Source organism: Helianthus annuus, chromosome 7 (assembly GCF_002127325.2).
Source record: "Helianthus annuus cultivar XRQ/B chromosome 7, HanXRQr2.0-SUNRISE, whole genome shotgun sequence".
NCBI classification, from domain to species: Eukaryota; Viridiplantae; Streptophyta; class Magnoliopsida; order Asterales; family Asteraceae; genus Helianthus; species Helianthus annuus.
The window spans coordinates 132,496,312-132,512,774 of NC_035439.2; the positions used below are offsets into that span (position 1 = coordinate 132,496,312).

The 16,463-nt window shown below is 39.2% G+C and overlaps 1 protein-coding gene across 2 annotated transcripts in view; it reads right to left on the reverse strand.

Annotated features, from left to right (window-relative positions):
• Positions 1-1,089: 1,089 nt before the first annotated feature.
• The window catches only part of LOC110868668 (protein SIEVE ELEMENT OCCLUSION B), a 31,339-nt gene continuing 15,965 nt past the window's right edge, over positions 1,090-16,463 (reverse strand). The window contains exons 1-7 of one of the 2 annotated variants that reach the window (XM_022117900.2): positions 3,990-4,579; positions 3,806-3,910; positions 3,263-3,711; positions 3,067-3,182; positions 2,853-2,995; positions 2,288-2,779; positions 1,090-1,944 (exon numbers count right to left, since the gene is read on the reverse strand). In XM_022117900.2, the coding sequence (XP_021973592.1) occupies positions 1,303-1,944; positions 2,288-2,779; positions 2,853-2,995; positions 3,067-3,182; positions 3,263-3,711; positions 3,806-3,910; positions 3,990-4,523 (2,481 nt within the window). In that variant the 5' untranslated portion in view covers positions 4,524-4,579 and the 3' untranslated portion in view covers positions 1,090-1,302. Of the gene's footprint in view, positions 1,945-2,287; positions 2,780-2,852; positions 2,996-3,066; positions 3,183-3,262; positions 3,712-3,805; positions 3,911-3,989; positions 4,580-16,463 lie in introns of those variants that run through there. The other variant, XM_022117899.2, reaches the window with a different exon arrangement.

Consider the following 16,463-nt stretch of genomic DNA (forward strand, 5'->3'; position numbering starts at 1 on the left):
CAGGGCTATGCCCTTCTCAATGCATAAGCATGAGCCTAACAACTTACTAATTTCTCTCCCCCCCCCCTTCACTAATGACTAATGTCTTATTTATAGAAGTAGCAATTACACTAATCCCCCTTACACTATTACAATATACTAATATGTATGTAATTTCTATCAGAGTAACCTCGTGTGACCACACATCCATCTCAACATCCTCATCTCTGCTTCTTCCATCTTGTGCGCTTAAGTCTTCTTGATGGCCCAATAGTCTGTCCCATATAACAAAGACCAAAGCAGGTAAAATTGCAACCCTTTAAATTTTCTCTTTAATTAATTTAATTAATCGAGGGTCTCACAAAAATATTATGGCTTAGGAAGGGAAGAACCGACAGAAGTTGGGTTTACATTCTTTACGACACGTAGAGGTGGGCAAACACTTTATCAAAATGAAGCTAGAGACTGAGTTGATTGAGTTGCCGCATGTTTGATCAGAAGAGCAGCTAACGTGAATGGGTGAGTCTTCAATACCACATTGTGAGAGTTGGGTATTGGTGATCCCACTTCTCAACTTTAGGGCAAATGTAAAAATATGTGCTAAAATAAGGAACGAAATTTGCTAAAGTTATTGAAAGAATTAGTCAGTGAATTAAATGAATATAATAAATACGAAGACACACATGTTTTATATACGTTTTTTAAATGGCATACAATCGTATGCTATAGTTGGAGTGAATTTTAGTAAAAAGAAAACACTTTCAAGTGTACTGATTCTTTGCTCTCCTAGTCAAAACTGAATATTAAATGAAGTTAACCCATAAATCACCTATTATAATCCAATTTGTGTAACATCATTAAAAAAATGCTTGTGATAGATGGTAGAAAGTCCTTATCACATGTTCCCAACACTTGTTAATATGTTGACAAGACTAAAATTTTTCAGAACCATATTCAAATAATCGAAAAATGTTTTAAAATTTTAATATGTGATCAAGAAAATTGGGTCCCCTTACACGTGAGGCCCAAAGGTAAAACTTATATTTTCTATACATTCGAGTTACACTACCTAAATAATGCTTGAAATGTTAGAATTATAGGCATCTCTCATGCACTCAAGTTTATTTAAGATTAATAAAAGATTTTATTACAACAAATGCAGATCTAACTCATACATCAATTTAGACCCATTACACACTATATTCTTAGTTCAGTACAATAGAAACACAGCAACAATCATTTCACTCTTTTTTATTTTTGCATAGTAGTAATAACCAGCATTAGAGGCTGCCAGATTGATAATTTTGCATTAATGTTGCATGATCAGTAGGGTTCCAGAAGGCCAGTTTGGTCATGGCAACAAAGGAAAGCAATGTATTTCTCCATCACCCGATGACACTCAGGGCACCGCATGCCTTCAGGGATTCTACCTGCTGCAATCGGAAACTCAAATCGGCAGCAGTTATTTGCTGCGACATGAAGCTTATCATGGTAGTCTTTAAATGATAAATCAAAGCCCCTTGAGGGGATGTGCTCCTTCCAGAGGTCAAAGTCAATAGGGGTTTGCAGCATGGTGGATCCATGACCATTGGTTAGGATCTGTGATCCTCTACAAAGCAAAGCCCATGATCCATCCTTGTCATAGCTGAGTAGTTTCTTGATCTGTAGCATTATGGTGTCTTGATCATCAGCACGTTTGAGTTGGATCTTGGAGAACAACATACTCTCTAATCGGGTCCAGAAGTACCATATCAGGGAGGTGTCTTGCCAGCAGTAACTGAGCTTTTCTACGTTAATGGTGGCAATCGCCCTACGCACATTTTCTCTTTTCTTGCTTTTTCCAACATACGCCATCTCCAATGGAATGCGTGCAGCAGTTGCCATGGCCCTTGCATTGTTTGTGAACTTGCGAATCCACTCAATGTCATCCCCTCCATACAAGAAGATGTATTTGCCTTCACTTGCCTAAAACAAGAAGTACGTCCGTTAGTTAGTTGGAAAATGTTGAGTTACACTAATTAGCTCATGCATAGTTGAGCTTAGGACCGGGCCTGGACCACAGTGGACCTAAGATCAGGATGGGCCTAGGATCAGGCCTGGACAAGACTATGAGTAGGAACAGGCTATAGTTGGAAAATGTTGAGTTAGACTAAGCTCATGCCTGGTTGTGCCTAGGACCGGGCCTGGACTAGACTATGCGTTGGACTAGCCGACTAGGCCAGACCTAAGACTGGGCTGATCCTAGGAACGGCTTGTATCCAGGCCCATCTGTACACCTCTAGTATCCATAGTTAAATGGTGAACTGACCCAATTGAGTATGGTTGGGTCCATGCCGCTGACTAGCAACTCTAGCCGCCAAGTTTCATCCCTCCACAATGCTTCCTCTCTGGCAGTGGTGAAAGGGAAGGCGGTGCTTCCCCAAATCCACATCATGTGGAGTGCATTTGGGCTCAACTCTCTTCCCTGTGGGTCGAGCACAACAAGGATTGGCTTGTTCCTAAAGTGCCACCTGTCTCCAATGGACTTCTTAACCGCCCGATCAACATTTGAAGGGTGGTTGACCGAGTACCATGGCATACCATTCTTCATATCCTCAAACTGTGTGTGCATTGCATCAGTGTACTCAACATACGGGTCCACGATAGGAACCCACACCACATCATACAAAGCATCAACCCTTGAGCCTTGAATACGCGACTCACTGTAAATTTGCTCAAGAATTGACAGCTCATCGCGGGACAAGTCTAGCCCTGATATCAACAACAACACATTCCTTTTCCTCAAAACTTCTAGCCTGACCTGTTTGAGGTCAAAGTTCAACAGGAAATTAGTTGAAGAAAGTTATTAAAGAAAATACAAAATATCCACCAACCCTTTGTTTAGTAGCCCCATCGAAAAGTGGCAGCGGGTCATCCCTGAGATTAAGCAAGATCTTGAGGATTTTCATGTTGTCGATATGGACCGTATCAAAAAGCTGATTAAATGAGTTTCTGAAATCCATCTCCTTCTTCTCTCCTGCATTAATCAATGTGAACATAATTATCTCTATTTTTATAAGATATTTTCATAAAATGTTGATAGCATACCTATAAGACGGTGACATTCTTCAAGTTGTTTCCTGAGAAACTCCAGTAGGTGGTTGATCTTGTGGACTAAGGAAGATAGTTCCCATGACTGCATCTCAGAGGATGATATCCCATACCTGAAATCAGACATAAACTTGTTAATCACTATCTTTTTAGCTAATCTGGATTAGTTTTTATAACGCTAAAGATTATTTACTCATGTCCCATGCTGGTGAGGCTAGTAATCTGTGCCGCACAAGCAATAATCCCTCTAACATTCCAATAAACAGCAGTTGGAACTATGTTTAGTGCTCTGGCCATTGCTGGTACTTCATAACTAATATACATAGATGGAAGTTCCTTAAACTGGATAATGCACTGAGTTAACTCGAGGACCGAGTGAATGAGTCTGTTGAGTGCATCAAATTTAGGCTTCAGTGGCGCCGAATGCTCCATGATCATTGGCACTTGTCTAAGAACAGCCATTGATTTTGCAAGCTGATTTGATGAATAGATTTGAGCCAGAAGCCAGAATTCACCGTAGTTTAGAGCAAAAGCTGCAAGGATCAGTGCCAGCTTGGCGTCCCAGTGGTAGTTCCCTACCGTGTGGAATAGTGAAAGTGCTATCGAGTGTCCATCCCCGCCAGTTAAGCACTTGAATGACATCTGTAACATATTAAAGATTAATTTAATTAGTAATCACATGTTATCTTTAAAGAAATGAGAATATTAGTATAGATGTACAGTTTTTTGATCAAACCTCACAAGCAAGCTTTTCAATTACATGTGACAATAAGTTAAGCATCACAACTGTGTTGGCTTGGTGAGACTTGCCCTGCAGTTTGCCCACATCAGCGTGTGCAACCTTAAAAGAGTTCCAGAACAAGGATCGTTATTAACAGTAATAGTAACAGTAATAGTAATAATAGTAAAACTAACAATACCAATGAAGTAGAAGCATCTTCATCGATGGCAGCTTTAATGGTAGCATGTCGAAGGATATCTTCGACAATGTGGACAAGTGGTTTGACATCAACATCAGTGCCATCAGGGAGATGGGTATCAAGCACTTGCTTCATGATAACATTATCATCTGAAGTACTAAAGATCGAGTTTCCTTCACCTCGGTTCAGCTGCTGCATCGTTGGATTATGCACAGGACCGGTCATCCCGTGTTGCCTTGGGGCATGCATCGGATTAATCATGGAATTCAGCATTGGGTTATTTTTGGGACCCATTAGTTGTTGCTGGTGCATGGGGTTAGGTGACATACCCAGCAGCTGCTGTGCCACTGGGTTAGTCACGGGACCCATAAGCGGCTGCTTTTGGTGCTGCTGCAACTGGTTCGTTGCTGAATTGAGCACCCCTGTAAAGGGGTTAGTGGCGGTTGTTAACGGGTTGGTGGCGGTTAAGAGCAGTTTCTCAGGGTTTGATGATGGCGAGGTTTGGTTGGTGTAGTTGGACAGTGTTTGGTCCATTTTGATGCAACAAAGTTAAAGCTTTTGGGTTTAAAGATATGTGGATTGGTTGTGATGATCCTTTGGACTTGGTTGGCTTTAAATACTTACTAAACACAGAATAAAGTGGTTTCATAAACAGGATTAATGTTCCTTTCTTCTAATGGAGTCAAGAAAACCTTATGTTAATTTCAAGATTGTCACTTTTGTGATCTAGACTCTATTTCATATACTTTAATCATTTAGAATCAATGAAATGTTGTGTTTCATGCAGCCACTTTGGCAGTTATACCTTGTGCATAAGCATGTGTACTCTTTTAAAAATGTGTATTTTTGTAGACCAACCTTCTTCGTGATATAGTAGTAAGGTTTAAGTTTTTAATATTATATTGACTGCTAATAGTAACAGGTTAACCTTTTTGTGATTCAACAGGGAGAAAGGGGGAAACATGCTTCTGGTTTATTTATTGTTCTTTTTTGTGTGGGAATATAATAAAGAAAATGGTATAGATTTATTACCTAATTAAGTTATGTTACCAAGTCTATATTATTTTTATTTTTAAAAGTGATATTTCCCTGACCGTCTACATATAACCGGTTAGGCTATAGAATATGGTTGGAGCCCCATGGGGCTTTATCAAGTCCACCTAAGCTTCACGTCACCCCATGGGGCTTTACAGTGATGTATCTAACGCATGACAAGGTGCATTTGATTTTTCAGTATTAATTGGTTTATACAATGAGCTTTGAAGTTTGATACACTGTTGATTTAAGGTATGGTTTGCTAATGTGATATGTTTTAATTACACCGGTATATAATATAATATCGTTACAAAAGTGCTTTTAAAGCATTATTAAGTTGAAGTAGTAAAATGCCAAAACTACCACATAAATATTTGTGCATTCTAAGCGTCCTACAATGTGAGATAGACAGAGACAGTTATGCGGCTACATAATCATATTATGTATTACAAATAGAACATTATATACAAGTGGTTTTCCCGTTTTCAAACTTAGAATTGATTATGTAGTGAATGGTTCTCTCAGAAAGTATTGTCTTTTTTTGTAGTACTTAGCCTTTATGGTATATAAATATATTTTCTATTTGTATAATATCTTATTGCTTCATAAAAATTTCACATTTAATGAGTAATTTCGTATAAAACATAAAATTTGAAGCGAGTAAAATCATATTATAAGAATTCGATAAGATGATTCTACCCACCTTCACCTTTTTTAAAACGACATGTTTAGATGTGAACCCATCCTGACCTAGTACTCTGTCAACCCATCCGTTCTACCAGGGACATATAGGAGCATAGTTACATAGATTGCAGTTTGCTCCGGTAAGGGAACAAAGATTGGGTACAAGATTCACTAGAGTGGACTTATTCGGTACGGAGGGGTTAGGTTCTATGGGGTAAGATGGAGTCAAGTTCGGTATACCCAATTCAAAACATAAATTACCGAAACAAAAAATCCAAATTATAAAAACAAAAAATCCAAATTACGAACACAGATTAGTCCTAGTCGGGAACAAAACAGAAAGCAAAAACACAAAAGTTCTAAATTTCTAATCTAAGCGCTACCTTTTTTCCTTTCCTGTTCTCAACGTCTTCGTAATCGAGATCTTCCCAAACCATTTCTTTTAAACGAGCACTTGATAGATACTTCTATATATGTGCTATTCGGATTTATTTATAAGAATCTGAAAAATGAGATTAAGTCTAATGTTGGAGTGAATAAGACAAGTTTATCGTTTATGCAATTTAAACGATTCAGCTTGACATTATGCATTATGGATACAAGAGTATGTACTCTAGTTTCTCTCCGCCAAAAATCTACTAATCGGTTGGGAGAATTCTTTTTTTTGCTACTTCCATATGTAGCCCACCAATCAATTCCATCCATTGTCACGACATCAGCTTGTGTTGCGGTCCTTTCATAACTTGCAACTTTCATCACAGAGATGAATTTTGTCGATCGGGTTGGTTTATCTCCTTTGATTGTGATCTTTTTACCACTTGGTGTACTTACTTGTACTGACTTTTGACCTCATAATATACTGGCACGATTGGCTACCAACCAATCCATTCCTAATACGACATCAAAACCAGCCAGATTCATTGGGTAAAGGTTAGCAAAGAATTGATGGTTCAGGATTTCTATTCTTGCTCCCTGCAAGATTTCACTTATCTTAATGGATTCTCCGTTGGCTGTCTCTACCAGACAATCTTGTTGAAGTTTGGCTAAGGGTTGGTCAAGAAGTTTGTAGAAAGAAGTATTGATAAAACTTTGATTTGCACTAGAGTCAAACAATACTTTGGCAAATATATTATTAACTAAGAACGTACTGGCAATCACATCCGGAATCATCTTGGCTTCCTCAGCTGTCAGAACAAAGGCTCTGGCATTCTTCTTAGGTGCTTCAGTTGTCTTGGCCTTGTTGGTTGTGGCTAGAGCTAGTTTCGGACAGTTCGGTCTGATGTGCCCACTTTCTCCACAATTGAAACATATTCCATTGCTAGGTTTCCTCCTACAGTTTTCTTCCTTGTGTCCCGGCATTTTGAAAAAGTTGTAGTATATAGAGAATGTTCCAGAATACTTTCTTTTGCAATATCTACAATAAGGTGTAGAGGAAGAACCTGTTCCTTTTCCATGGTTGGAATTACCGTAGCGAAATTCTTGGGTAAGATTTTGAGCTACGTTCTTTCTCTGGTTTTCCTTTTGTGTACGTACCAGTTCATCAGTCAGGGTATTGGCTAGTGCTACTGCTTCTTCTATGGTTTGTGGTCTAGCTGCCTTGACTACGTGTCTAGTCTCACTAATTAATCCCCAAATATAACGGGAGATTAACACTGGTTCAGGTGAGGCTAAGGTTGGCACTATCCTAACATATTCAAAGAATATGGTAGTGTAACCTTTGCAGTCTATTCCAGTCATTTTGAAATTTAGGAACTTATTGGTGATTTGTTCCTTTTCATTAGGAGGACCGAATTTTCTTTCAACCATTTCCTTAAAGTTGATCCATTCCATATTATAAACTCTGTCATTTCCCCTAGACTGGAGAATAGTATTCCACCATTCTATGGCTGCATTTTTGAAAAGATTAGAAGCAAACATAATCTTATCTTCATCTGCACATTTACTTATTTTTTTGACTGCTTCTGTCTTTTCTATCCAACGTAAGGCTGCAATGGCTCCTTCATTGCCTGAGAATTCTATTGGTTTGCAAGCCAAGAATTCTTTATAAGAACAACCGTAAAAAGCGGTTCTTCTTCTTTTGGGGATTGGAGCTTGGATAATAGGTTCGTTATCATTGTTCACACTGTGACTTGGTTCAGTGTGTTGGCGTTTACTTCCATTATTTTCTGTCTTTTTAACAGTCTTGATAATATAAGGCATAGCATCTATAATTACTTGTGCTACTATATGTTGGATGACACTGTTATCTATTTGGTTTCCGTTATTCTCATTATTCTGGTTTTCCTGATTTACTTCGTTGTCCATCTGAATTTGGGAATATTTAGCAAGTATTAATTATCACAGAATGAATTTAATATAATTACTTATACATAATCACACAAACAAATTGATCAAAAACGTCGATCATTGTGACTTTTACTCTTTTCTATATATACATATATGCATCAATTACATACTACAACTGGAAATCAAATATACTAGTAGTTATGCATCCATATCTATTATATATATATATATATATATATATATATATATATATATATATATATATTTTTTAAAGTACAAAATTACATATACATCTAGGCATTATTCTAGGTGTCATGTATCCAATCATGTATATCGCGCTCGACATGTTTCCACATAAGCTTTTCTCCTATTAGTCGAGTTCTATCTCTTTCCTCTACTAATTCATCACCCAATGAGCGAAGTTCCTCCAAATTTTCCTGCCTCATAGGTGGCATGGGTGCTGGTATTGGATGAGGGTGTTGGGGGATAGGTTGTCCATAAGGGTATGGGTTTCTTATTACACTCTTCGTCCACCATTCGCTGCTCCAAAAAGGATCTAAAGGGTTAAGGTCAGTGTACTGAGTTATGGGGTTTGGTGGGGGAATTCTGGGAATCTCTTAGGGATCTATATCTGGGAGTGGAAACAGATCTTCCTGGTCAGGCTCTTGCATCTGTTGGTCTGGGAATAAAGGTAACAGTGGCGGTTCAGCTATTTGATTTAGGTTAGAGTCTACTGTTGTAGTGGCTAACATGTGGAAATTAGCCAGCTGTCTATCTAGTTCCTCTTCCAAAGGTGGCCTATTGACTGTCTCCTGAATCTGTGCATTTGCTTCCCTATTAGCCCTGACTATCGCCCTCTGTTGTTGTAACTTCTTCACTCTTTTTCTTCTCTCATGTGCTCCTCTATTAAACCAACCTCTCTTTTTAGTAGTAAAGGGTTCCTCAGACTGTGCCATAAATATAAATATCCCTTCCTCAGTATCAGCTGAGTATCATGAGGGATTAGATTGAGATGATGTTCCCTCATCTTTTGGTGAACTATCTAAATGACGATAAGCGTCTGAAGTTCCTTGCTCACTTATACTGTAAACTAACAAATAGTCAAATAACACAAAACACATAATCACATAAGTTATTTCCTAACACAGAATTTAAAATTTAAGTGTCAGCATAACACTTCTTTTTGGCTTAAACCAGTGGCTGTAGCTCTGATACCACTCTCTGTCGCAGCCCCCGACTCGCACCCTGGGAGCGGGCGCCGCGAGGACAGTATCAGCGGTATCGGTGTTTATTAATTTGGCAACGGAATACATCAGGACCGTAGTTAGAAAATATTTTTATCAGAGTAAAACACCAAACTTTTTATAATGATAATTTATTGGGATAAAACCCAAGTTCATTTGACAATACATTTGTAGGAATAAACCCTAATTATTGAAAACAAAAACTTCTTCTTATTTAGGTAACTTTTATAGCCACTTTTCCAAGCCTTCAGTGCTCACTAGCTGGCTTCTAATGGCGTTCACACTGTGTTACCTGAAACGCGTTTTAAAAACATTTTATCAGCAAGAAATACTGGCGAGTGCATCCTAGTTTAATCAAAACAATTTTTATCACTTTACAATATTGAGGGCATCCGCAATTACATTTGTTTATATCTACAGTTACTCATTCAGTATTGTCAACACCTGACCTGTGGGTCATATTAACCATTGGCTATCTCTTTGTCCAACGGTAACGTCTTTCATATTTTGTATACAAAACCCCAACATATCGGCAGTAATTGTAGAATCACAAATACTCAATTACTGTTAAGTGTAATTTAAAACATTGAGGTTTTGGTAAAACATTTTGACTCACACAAGATTTACAAAAAAGGTGTCAAAAAGCAGATGTACTGTCACACCCCGATTTTCACACGTTTCACCAGTGGGCCTGGTGGGGGATTACCGTGACGTAGTTGGCAACAATACAGTCAAACAACACAATATATAAATGCACAGTAGAAGCAAAAGATAGATATATTTCAACTGAATGTTATTGTAATATCATGTATCACAAACAGCTGAAAATAATCCACAGGGGATCAAAAATAAAATAGGAACATTGTTCAACAGCTTGACGTCCAAGCTTGCGAGACTTATCGTGGACGCTAGGAGAAAGCCAGCCTAGTTCGTTTAGTACCTGCAGTTAACCTTTTTGGAAAAATACGTCAGTTTACACTGGTAAATACATTCAACCGAGACATGGTTATTAACCCCCCAAAGGCTTTAAGCAAACAAATCAAATTTCTAATGGGTCATCTTGACAATACTTAACCACTAATCGATTAAGGTCAAATGCCCGACCAAGCGGTATTTTATATAACGTACCCCAAGCCCGTATAGGGAAATAAGTTAAAAGTATTTACCTTTGCAAGTATAATTCACAAACAGCTAGTGCAAGTAGCTTTTACCGGGTCTCCTATTCTGGATTTTGAAATAAAAAACGACAAGGTTTGACCCGTTTCTGCTAATTTATGTAAACTAGTTACATAAACCGAACCGAACGCGTAAATGGCGTAACCGGTGACCGTAAGAGTCTTATACAGGTTTCCTAAGTCAATATGCTCTAAAGAGGTTGTGATATCAGTAGGATACCTTCCATTATGCCCATAACGAGTTTAATCCCAATATATGCCCCGTAGGGATATTTTGGTCACTTTAAAGATTATAAAAGAGATTATTTATACTTCTGATGATCGGGTCTGAAATAATCAGTAAAACCACTCATTTTAACAAGTCATATCAGTAGGCAATAAGCCTTACTTGACAAAATGGTTTTAAACTCAAACTATGCGTTTAATAGGCGTATATAGTCGTTTTAAGCGATTTTCGAGTTATACAGGAAATCTGAGTTTTCTGATCAGGTTATAAAGTTCAAAATACTTTATTTATTATTTAAAATCAGTAGCAACCGGATTCGTGTCAAAATACCATGTAGAACTCATTTTAGGTCCGAAAAGGGTATATTCGGTATTTACCGAATCAACGCCATAACCGCAGGTTATGAGCAGGTTAAAAATAATTAAAAATCTTTAAAAATCTCAAAATATTATATTACATCAGTGTGTAAAAGGTTTGGTGTCGAAATTTGGGTCTAGATAGGCTTTATGCTAATTGCGCCGTTTAATTACTAAAGTTTCCTTAATTGCGCTATTTAGCATAACTCCTATTCTGGACCTCGTATTGACATGAAATTTTAGGGACATGTTTAGAAATCAGTAACTAAGGTTACTGTCCTTTCATATATCCAAAATTCTCGTTTTAAGATGAAAAGGGCATTATGGTCAACTTTTAAGCATATAACGGAAATGTGCAAACGACTCGGACAAACAACGAACCAGCCACAGAGGGTTATACCATCATGTAACCTGGTCCTAAGAGAGTCCTAAGGCATATCTAAAACATACCATATCGGTTCAGAACTGAAGTCAAAGCAAAAGTCAAAGTTTTGCGACTTTCGGTTCCAAACCGGGTCAAAACAGTAAATGGTCGGATCAAACAAGCTTAGACCAGTTATAATACTTACTATCAAGTTATATGAGTGATAAAACAGGTTACATGCCATCTACATTGTTAATTATGCGTTAAATCGAAAATTAGCATTCTGTTGACTTTTTTCTAAGCAACTTTGACCAGACATTTGGACTAGTTAGAGTGGGAATCAGAGGGTGCCCTTTAAAGTTTTAATGCCCACATAATTACCAACATATAACTACCTTTGATTCGAATAATCACTGGACCATTTGTGATTAATCGTTAAGTCAATCGTTAATTACGACGGATAGACTTTTAAGCTAAAACTAAGCAAAAACTTAACTAAGAAAGGTTAAGCATACTTACTGAAGTCTAGTGAACGACCAGAGATGCTTAGAGAGGACTCTTGTGCTCCAGAAAGCTCCAGGAGTGAAGAAATGAGGTGTGAGCATTTGTTACAACATGAGTGGCCTTTTATAGTGATCATGGATGCATTAGATCTTGACACACAAGTCTACAAGTGTAACCAGTTCATCAACAAGTGTCTCTGAGGCCTAGGGGTCGTTTAGGGGGCGCCCATGCTGTTGTAATAATGGTTTAAGTCGGTTAAAACACCAAACAGTGCTGTTGTTGCCTTTTTCTGTATCTGGGAGGCTGACGCGGCCTGCGTCAAAGGTCCTTCAACCTTTACGCGGCCCGCCTGAATCTTCCTGTCAGAACCCATATCTTTTACTGTCCACGCGGCCCACATAAACTTGGGATAACTCTTACGCGGCCCGCCTGAGGCCTGCTGTAAGATTTTTCAAATCTTTTTCATTATTGCAGCTGGCTCTTGGCGTTTCGAAGGGGTAACTTTGCACTTTGGGCCTTTCTTATTTACGTATAAGGGCCTCGTGACTTTTATCCGCTTTGTTAAGTCCTCGGTTACTTTGTTACTACTCAAAAAGTCATAACTTTCAATGTTGACGCTTTTAACCCCTCATGTACGCATTTGATCACAACTTTCTCATTTTATAACGGAACTTTATGAAATTTATATCGTGCATTCTGGTGAGCGTAATTTACCATTACAAAGCCTCGGGTTTGCTAAAGGGTCACTCAGAGGTATAACTTAAACATGTTGACACATTTAACCCCTGTAGTTTGTAATCTCTCACTTTCTTCCACATTTCGTTCCGTATGATCCATGATTCATTCGTTTGAAGGTACGAGCATCATGCAGGGTTACTGTAAAGTATATTTATCCCTTGTTGACATTTTGAACCCTTGAATTCACATACTTTCTATGTTTGTCAACTTTAGTCCCTCGGTAGTATTTATTATGACGTGCAAACTTATGATACGTGTCAATACATTATAGGACGCAAATTTTCGAGGTGTTACATCCTCACCCCCTTAAAAGAAATCTCGACCTCGAGATTTTACTGAAACAAATGAGGGTACTTTTCTTGCATTGTGGATTCTACTTCCCACATGTACTCGGGACCTCTACGGGCATTCCATTTTACCTTTACAATCGGTATGTACTTCCTTCGAAGCTTCTTAACCTGTCGATCCTCGATCAACACAGGTTTTTCAACAAACTTCAAGCTCTCATCTATGTGTACATCTGTATGCAGTATAACTAGTGATTCATCAGCGAAACACTTCTTCAGATTGCAGATGTAGAAAACATTATGAATACTTCTGAGCTCTTCTGGTAAGTTTAACTTATAGGCAACCGATCCGACACGTTCGATGATCTCGAAGGGTCCGATGTATCTCGGGCTTAACTTGCCTTTCTTACCAAATCACATCACTCCCTTCCAGGGTGATACTTTAAGCAATACCTTGTGACCTACTTCGAAGTTAAAAGGTTTACGCTTCAAGTCTGCGTAGCTTTTCTGCCTATCTCGGGCAGCTTTCAAACGGTCACGAATTTGGACAATCTTGTCCGTCGTTTCAAAGATTATTTCTGGTCCTGTCAACTGGACATCTCCAACTTCCGCCCAACAGACGGGCGTTCTACACTTTCTACCATATAAGGCTTCGAAAGGAGCAGCCTTAATGCCCGTATGGTAGCTATTGTTATACGAGAACTCGATTAAGGGTAGGTGGTTATCCCAACTACCACCTAAGTCAATCACACATGCACGAAGCATGTCTTCCCAGGTTTGGATTGTACGCTCACTCTGTCCGTTCGTCTGATGATGGTAAGCCGTACTGAAGTTTAGACGTGTGCCCAAAGATTGTTGGAAACTTTTCCAAAAATGTGACGTGTATCTGGTATCTCTGTCAGAGATAATAGACACAGGCACGCCATGTAGAGATACAATCTTATCTACGTATAATTGGGCTAACATGTCGGAGCTATAAGTCTCCTTAATGGGTAGGAAATGTGCTGACTTAGTCAGTCTATCAACTATTATCCATATCGTATCGTTTCCTTTCCTTGTCTTCGGCAACTTAGTGATGAAATCTATCGTCACCATTTCCCACTTCCACTCGGGAAGTTCAGGTTGTTGCAGCAAACCTGACGGTTTTTGATGCTCAGCCTTGACTTGCGCACAAGTCAAACATTTAGCTACATAGGTGGCTATAGACTTCTTCAAGCCTATCCACCAAAAGTTTGCTTTCAAATCCTGGTACATCTTGTCAGCTCTAGGATGAACGGAGTATTTGGAACTGTGGGCTTCCTGGAGGATAACATCTCGTAGTCCTCCAAAAACTGGAACCCATATTCGTCCATTTAACCTTAGAATTCCGTCCTTTCCATAGGATAACTGTTCTTCAGTTACTCCTAGCTTTTCATTAGGATAGTTAGCTTCCAGCACAGCTTCCTTCTATGCAACTAACAACCTTTCATTCAAACTATTCTTTATCTCAATGCTCTTGGCATTGATCCTTATAGGCTTTACTCTTTCCTTCCGACTCAAGGCATCGACGACTACATTCGCCTTGCCAGGATGGTATCTTATCTCGCAATCATAGTCGTTCAAAGTCTCCATCCACCGTCGTTGCCTCATGTTCAAATCTTTTTGGTTGAACAGGTGCTGGAGGCTCTTGTGATCAGAATAGATCACACATTTGATGCCATATAAATAGTGCCTCCACAGCTTCAGTGCAAATACAACGACACCCAACTCCAAGTCATGGGTGGTGTAATTCTTTTCATGCACCTTTAACTGGCGTGAAGCATAGGCAATAACCTTGCCTTTCTGCATAAGAACACAACCCATCCCGATGTGTGATGCATCACAATATACTACAAACTCTTCTATCCCGTCCGGCAATGTCAACACAGGTGCATTGCTTAGCTTCTGCTTAAGGATATCGAAGGACTTTTCCTGCTTAGGACCCCAGTTAAACTTAACATTCTTTCTGGTCAAAGAAGTCAGGGGTGCAGCAATCCTTGAAAAATTTTCAATAAAGCGTCTGTAATAACCTGCCAATCCTAAGAAGCTGCGAATTTCTGTGGGCGTCTTCGGCTCTTGCCAATTCATGAAAGCTTCCACCTTGGCGGGATCCACTTGAATACCATGCTCACTAACCATGTGTCCAAGGAATTGGACTTCTCGAAGCCAGAATTCACATTTAGAGAATTTGGCGTAAAGCTTCTCCTGTTGAAGTAGTGAAAGAATACAGCGAAGATGCTTCTCATGATCAGCTTGGTTCTTTGAATAGATGAGATTGTCGTCTATGAAGACGATGACAAATTTGTCCAAGTATGGTTTGCAGACACGGTTCATGAGGTCCATGAATGCTGCTGGTGCATTAGTGAGCCCAAAAGGCATCACTAGGAACTCGTAATGACCATAACGAGTCCTAAACGCAGTCTTGTGTACGTCTTCATCTCTAACCTTCAGTTGGTGATAACCTGATCTTAGGTCAATCTTAGAGAAGTAGCTTGCCCCTTGAAGTTGATCGAACAAATCGTCGATCCTGGGTAATGGATATCTATTCTTGATAGTGACCTTGTTCAGCTCACGGTAATCGATGCACAGATACATCGATCCATCCTTCTTCTTGACAAATAAGATTGGTGCTCCCCAAGGAGACGAACTAGGTCTAATGAAACCCTTGGCTAGCAATTCATCCAGTTGTGTTCTTAATTCCTTCATCTCTGTTGGTGCCAATCTGTAGGGTGCTCTAGCAACAGGTGCTGCCCCAGGGATAATGTCGATCCTGAACTCCACTTGCCTATCTTAGGGTAAACCAGGTAGTTCTTCGGGAAAAACTTCAGGGTATTCAGAAATAACAGGGATATCTTCAATCTTGGGTTTCGGCTCATCGATAGTTATTTGTGCCATGTAGATGACACGACCCTTCTTCAGACACTGAGAGGCCTTGAGCATAGATACTTGCTCCGGCAACCCATACCGGGTATCTCCCTGAATGGTAAGTGATTCACCTGATAGAGTCTTGATCACCACTTGCTTCTTATTGCAGACAATCTGGGCCTGGTTATGATATAACCAGTCCATGCCCAAAACTATATCGAAACCGGCTAACTTCAAAGGAAGTAGGGTCAAAGGAAAAGAGTGGTTCTTAATAGATATGAAACATCCCTCTAAAATGGTTGAGGCGGTTTCTAAGGTGCCATCAGCTATTTCCACCTCATACTTCACACTTAAGGTCTTAACAGGTAAATTCAGCAATTTGCAAAACTTATTGTCTACAAAAGATTTATCAGCTCCTGAATCAAATAGTACTCTTGCATAGACATCATCTATAAGGAAGGTACCTGTGATCACATTATCGTCCTGCACAGCTTCCTTTGCATCCATTCTGAAGACTCTCGCATTGGTCTTCTTCCTTTCGTCAGCTTTCTTTGCATTCTTTGGGCAATTTGTCTTAATGTGCCCCTTCTCATTGCAACTGTAACACGTTGCGTCCTTCAGCTTCTTGCATTCCAGGGTCTTATGTTCCGTGGATTTGCAAATCCCACAACATCCCGACTGAGATTGGGATT